Below are 5,709 nucleotides of genomic sequence, written 5' to 3'. Positions count from 1 at the left end.
ACCAAAGGGGGGAAAAAAGGAATTTTAATTTGAATAGAACACAATTCTCCCTGAAAATATGGGAACAAAGAAACCAGTCCTGAGGAATGGGAGTGTATTTATTTCTGAGAAAAAAAAAAAATCTTGCTTTCAAGACACATGAGAATGAGATGAAATTTTACTCTCAACCTTGAAGGGCGTGGGGGGGCGGGAGGAAAAAGAAAAAGAAGGAAAGAAAAAACAAGAGTGAGAAATACGGCTGAGAATAAAAGAGGGAGAAGAGACAGAAACTTGTTAACTCCACGACTCTCTCTCTGAGCAAGATATTTCTCTCCCCTTGGTAAGTTGGAAGCTATTGAATAATTCATGCTGAGCTTGGAAAGGCTGTCCTCCCTCCCTCCCCCGGGGTGATGGATAACCGAGCCGAAGAGCTCGCTGGCTCCCCGTGGGCTCCTCACAGCAGCCCTCGCTCCCGCGGCTCTGAGCACGCCGGGCGCGCACCTCTCCAGCTCTGGCAGCAGCCTTGCAATCCTTGCCTGCTCCCCTGCCTTGCCCACCTGCCCGGGCTTCCATCCAGCCACTCCAGACTTGTCTCCACTCCAGCTGCTGCCAGCCCAGGAGGAGACTCCCTGCAGCTGTTGGCTTCCCTGCCCAGGACCATGTGTGTGGATGCTGTTTGCGAGCAAAAGAAATGGGGCACTTGCTCCTGGCACGGATCCCAGCCGAGTTTCTCCTGTTGATGCCTGGACCGCAGATGACACTGACGTTGGAGGTCTTCCCTGGCACCCCTCCCTCTGCAATCACCGGCTAAGGACCAGCCCCAAAGCAAGGTACCTTTCCAACTCCTCTCCCTGGCATTTCCCCCCCCCCCAGCTGGGATATTTGTTTTCTCCTGGTAAATAGGGGATCCAGCTGGCCACATTCCCAACTAGTGTGTGTGTGTGTGTGTGTGTGTGTGTGTGTGTGTCTGGACGCGCTCGCTGGGTTGTGAAACCTGTCCTTGTTATGACTCGGACCTAGGGCTTCCCTGGTGCATGCTGGATGTCAACTGGCATTTCCCTGGCACTGGAGACATTTCTCTGAAGTGTCATCTGCCAGTTACCCCCCACCCCACCCAACCCCCGGCTGGTTGGTGTTCCTCCAAGCTCCCTGTCTCCCCCCCGCCCCCCCCCCCAAGCCTTTTGTGTCGGCGGTGGCAGAGGGTTGAAGGCGGGGGATGTCTTTGCCCTCCCGGCAGGCAGGTGTCAGGATGGGCAGAGCTGCCAGAAGCCGACGCTGAGGCGCCAGGCGCCAAGAAGTTAGCCAGGATGACCAACTCGTCCTCCACGTCCACCTCCTCCACCACGCCCGGGGGGTCGCTGCTGCTGCTCTGCGAGGAAGAGGAGGCGTGGGCGGGCCGGCGGATCCCCGTGTCTCTCCTGTACTCGGGCTTGGCCATCGGGGGCACGCTGGCCAACGGCATGGTCATCTATCTCGTGTCGTCCTTCCGAAAGCTTCAGACCACAAGCAACGCCTTCATCGTGAACGGCTGCGCGGCGGACCTGAGCGTGTGCGCCCTGTGGATGCCCCAGGAGGCGGTGCTTGGGCTGCTGCCCTCGGCCGCTTCTTCGGCCGAGGAGCCCCCGGGGGACTGGGACGCGGCCGGGGCCAGTTACCGTTTGCTGCGGGGTGGGTTGTTGGGTCTCGGTCTCACCGTGTCCCTCCTGTCCCATTGCCTGGTGGCCCTGAACCGTTACCTGCTCATCACCAGGGCTCCGGCCACCTACCAGGTGCTGTACCAGCGGCGTCACACGGCCGGCATGCTGGCGTTGTCTTGGGCCCTGGCACTGGGTCTGGTGTTGCTTCTGCCACCCTGGGCGCCGAGCCCCGGGGCCGAGCCCCCGCAGGTGCACTACCCGGCGCTGCTGGCCGCGGGCGCGCTGCTGGCGCAGACGGCGCTGCTGCTGCACTGCTACGTGGGCATCGTGCGCCGGGTGCGCGTGAGCGTCAAGAGGGTCAGCGTGCTTAACTTCCACCTGCTGCACCAGCTGCCGGGCTGTGCGGCCGCCGCGGCTGCCTTCCCGGCCGCCCCGCACGCCCCGGGGCCCGGAGGGGCCACGGCGTCCTCGTCGTCCGCGGCGCACCCCGCGCAGCCCCTGCCGCCGGCCCTGCAGCCTCGCCGGGCGCAGCGGCGTCTCAGCGGCCTCTCGGTGCTGCTGCTGTGCTGCGTCTTCCTGCTGGCCACGCAGCCGCTCGTGTGGGTGAGCCTGGCCAGCGGCTTCTCGCTGCCCGTGCCCTGGGGCGTGCAGGCCGCCAGCTGGCTGCTGTGCTGCGCGCTCTCGGCGCTCAACCCGCTGCTCTACACGTGGAGGAACGAGGAGTTCCGTCGTTCCGTGCGCTCCGTCCTGCCCGGAGTCGGGGACGCGGCCGCGGCTGCGGCGGCGGCCACCGGCGTGGCTGCCATGTCTCAGGCCCAGCTGGGTACCCGCGCCGCCGGCCAGCACTGGTAACCCGGGTTACGCACCTCTCCACCCATCCCCACCCACGCACCCACCCACACCACGCACCCAGCTTCCCTCACTCCACCCACCCAGAGGAAGCGCAGAGGCTGGACTTCCCGTGCCCACACCCCTCCCCACTCCACCCTCAGCCTCTCCGGCCATCATCGCCTCCATCCCTTGCCACCTCCCCCCGCCCCAACCACCCCGGGGAGGGGGTCCATCTGCGCCCTCCAGGAAGATGGACGGGGCACCTCCCATCCTCAAGTACTTTGAACACCTGAACCGAGTTCTTCCCGTCCATGGAAACCCAAGACGCGGCCATCTGACTTTTTGTTGTTCTTGTTACCTCCTTGTTTCTGTTGTTTTAGAGAAATCCCTCAAGTCAAGACACGCAGACTGCAAGAACTTGGAAACTGGAATTTTCTTTTGATAAAATGCCAGTTCATGGATTTCGATGGGATTTGCTTTTGAAAAAAGAGCTTTCATTTACCTATGTAAACCCCTCCAAGCCCCACTGTCTCTTATATATGGAGCGCCTTGAGTGGGCCAAAAGGAAATAACATTGAGGAGGGAATTCCATGTAGAACGTATTTTGACAACGCTTCCTTCTGTGGTATTTTAAGTCTTCGTATATGAAGAGGGGAAACGTAGGTGTGTACACGGCTGTGAGTTGCCATTGAGACCTCAAGCCCTTTATTCTTAAAAGGGTGTTTTCTTTCTTTTCTTTTTTTCTTCAAAATCAAGTTATTCTTGAACGAGATAGAATCTTAGCCAGTGAGGAAACAAACCAAACTTATTAGTTTACACTCCTTTTCATACACTTCTAAGATCAGAAACTAGCCTTGAATGTTAAAGTCGGAAAAAAAAAAAATTTCCGGATTGTCAATGAATGGTCTGAAGCCAAGAATGGGATTGGACTAGTTTAGGCACCAATTTCACATTCTCTAACGCATGCACGTTTTGTTGCTACCTACATTTTGTAAGCCAACTTATTTGCCTTCTGAGTGTGACTGTAGCTTGGAGCTTTCTGTACTATCACGGTTGCTAAGGAGAATGGTCCTGTTTTCTCTTTAAAATATCTCAATGCATAACAATATACTTCACCACAACACTGTAACCGCATAGCTGATCTTAGCTGCTGCTGCATGCTCCTAGACGCTAGAATTTGTTGGGCATGAGGAATACTAAAGCAATACACACCACACAGGGACATTTTCCTTCCAGAAGAAATGGCCTTCCATTCTTTGACAAGAGACACAGAGATACCTCCAGCTAGAGTTCTTATCTTGACCAAGCCCTAGGAGAAAACTTACATGTGGGGTTTTATTTTACACATGGGTCAAGATGGGTCACTTCTAAGGTTCTGGTTCATCAAAAGCCAACTGTGCTCTTTCAGGATCTAAACAAGCCACACGGTTAGAAGATAACACCGTTTTATGTAGCTCACATGCACTACCATGGCACTGAACATGAGCATTGTGTCTGTTGAAAACGGTAGAATAAACTCAGTTATATATATAGATATACACACACATATATATAAAATGAACATTTCAAAGCAGATTCTGTTTGCCAATGTATTATTTGAGGTTTGTCCTTTTTTTCGTCTTTGGTTTAACTCAATTTGTTTAGAAACATTTGAAATGTAAAACCACACGATATCACCTTGTGAAATTAAGACGGGAAGCAGGCAACGATGGTTCTAGAACCACACTCAGCTAGCTGCGTCAAATCCGGGGCCAAATCGCCTCGTTTCACAGGAGCAAAGACAGCCTGCTTTCTTGCATTCCTGAACAATTTTAGACAGGACAGTGGGAACACGTGCGCATTTGAATAATTTTGGGAGTGATGGGAAATGCTGCCATTTTTTTGAAGTAAAACAAAACAAATAAATACAATAAACATTTGTCATTACTAATAAATGGACAGTCACGATATCAATCTATCCCGTTAGTGCATGTGCCGTTTCTCTCTTACTAAGATTCCGTCTGTGCCCCCTTTCCTATATTCAGATATTTAATTAAAGTTTCGACAAATAGTCTTCTGAGTGTTTTTCTTGGGGTCCTTTTTGCTGTCTCAAGGACATTGTAACAGAAGGTGTGGTGTTCCAAAGCACTAGTGATAAAAAGTAACTTCTTTTTCTACTTTTTTTTTGTGTGTGTGTTCGGGGAGCTGGCACTAATTTTATTTTCAGTTTCCAAAATAATTTCTCCTTTAATTCAGTAAGATCCGCACACCACCATTGGAAAAGAAATAAGACATAATTTCCTTCCTGTAAATGTTGCAGAATAGGTGTAATGGGTGTCGAGCTGAGGGCTTCCATTTTGGAACCCTGGGCCTCTTCTTCACGTCCAGCAACCAGATCTTTTTAATTAGGCCTTTATTCTTGTTTCTCAGGGTGCATGATGCAAACCATCCTCCCCCCTCCATTTCCATGGCTTGCCCCACATAGGTACAACCTTTCAAATGTGTAGCTGGTATCCCGCGATGTTTCTGACTCATTGCTGGCTCCATGCCACATGGGAGGCATCCTTTAGATTAATTTACTAGCAATTAACTCCACAGGACTGATTCACTTTTAATTTTAAAGCAGCAGTAATGTGTCTAAAAATGCCTTATTAGGCACTGGCCGTGAGTGTTGGAGTTACTGCTTCGAGAAATTAAGTTAATAGAGATTGTGTTCTTATTTAAATGAAACCACATATTATCCACTCAGTAATAAAGAGAAAAATGCTAATTGCTATCACAGGCTACCCTATTTTCTTTAGGTGTATGCCTGTTAAGACATATCGCACCCACCTTCCTCCCCCCCTGCATTTCAATGGCTAAATTCTAGGACATCATAGAGGTTTCTCTTAGCACAGTCCTCCTCCTAAAATAAAGGATGTGAATAAACGAGAATCCTGCCTTTTCCACGGGCATTCACAGCTGTCGTCAGCTTTAAAAGCTGCAATGGGGAGCTGCAGGTCAGACAGATCCCTCCATCTCAGAATTAGGGGGAAAGGATTCTGCAGTGGGGCATCGTTCTGTGAAGGGCAACCCAGTGGGGGTTAGCGGGCAGCTGAGGACAGGGCGAGAGGTAAGGGACTGGCTTTCACGCTCTGATAGAGAGAGTTCTTGGAAAAATCTGTGTTCGAAGTGGAACGCTGGTCTCTCTGGGACTCACAGTGTCCGTCATGTGTGTCCCTGCTCTTCCCGTGGCAAGCTTGCCAGCCGGCCCTGGCGTTTCCTGCTGCCTTTATTCCATCAC

At 52.2% G+C, this 5,709-nt stretch overlaps 1 protein-coding gene across 2 annotated transcripts; it reads left to right on the top strand.

Annotated features, from left to right (window-relative positions):
- The first annotated feature begins 207 nt into the window (after positions 1 to 207).
- On the top strand, positions 208 to 3,352 carry Gpr88 (G protein-coupled receptor 88). Of its 2 annotated transcripts, XM_045138457.1 has the most exons (3): positions 208 to 319; positions 635 to 809; positions 1,217 to 3,352. In XM_045138457.1, the coding sequence occupies exons 2-3, from the start codon at positions 649 to 651 to the stop codon at positions 2,466 to 2,468; spliced, it is 1,413 nt and encodes a 470-aa protein (XP_044994392.1). In that variant the 5' UTR covers positions 208 to 319; positions 635 to 648; the 3' UTR covers positions 2,469 to 3,352. The 2 variants fall into 2 exon arrangements, with proteins under 2 accessions (XP_044994392.1, XP_004659143.2); XM_004659086.2 differs by lacking the exon at positions 208 to 319 and having other exon boundaries at positions 355 to 809.
- Positions 3,353 to 5,709: the final 2,357 nt, after the last annotated feature.

This window comes from Jaculus jaculus, chromosome 19, assembly GCF_020740685.1.
Source record: "Jaculus jaculus isolate mJacJac1 chromosome 19, mJacJac1.mat.Y.cur, whole genome shotgun sequence".
Taxonomy (NCBI): domain Eukaryota; kingdom Metazoa; phylum Chordata; class Mammalia; order Rodentia; family Dipodidae; genus Jaculus; species Jaculus jaculus.
Note: the sequence above shows the minus strand (reverse complement) of the source record. Positions and strands in the feature narration are given on the sequence as shown.

What these genes read in the sequence shown, in the direction of transcription:
- Gpr88 (XM_045138457.1), top strand. Translation starts at nt 649, where the DNA reads ATGCTGTTTGCGAGCAAAAGAAATGGGGCACTTGCTCCTGGCACGGAT. An exon ending in AGGACCAGCCCCAAAGCAAG is followed by an intron (nt 810 to 1,216) that starts GTACCTTTCCAA and finishes CCCTCCCGGCAG; the next exon opens with GCAGGTGTCAGGATGGGCAG.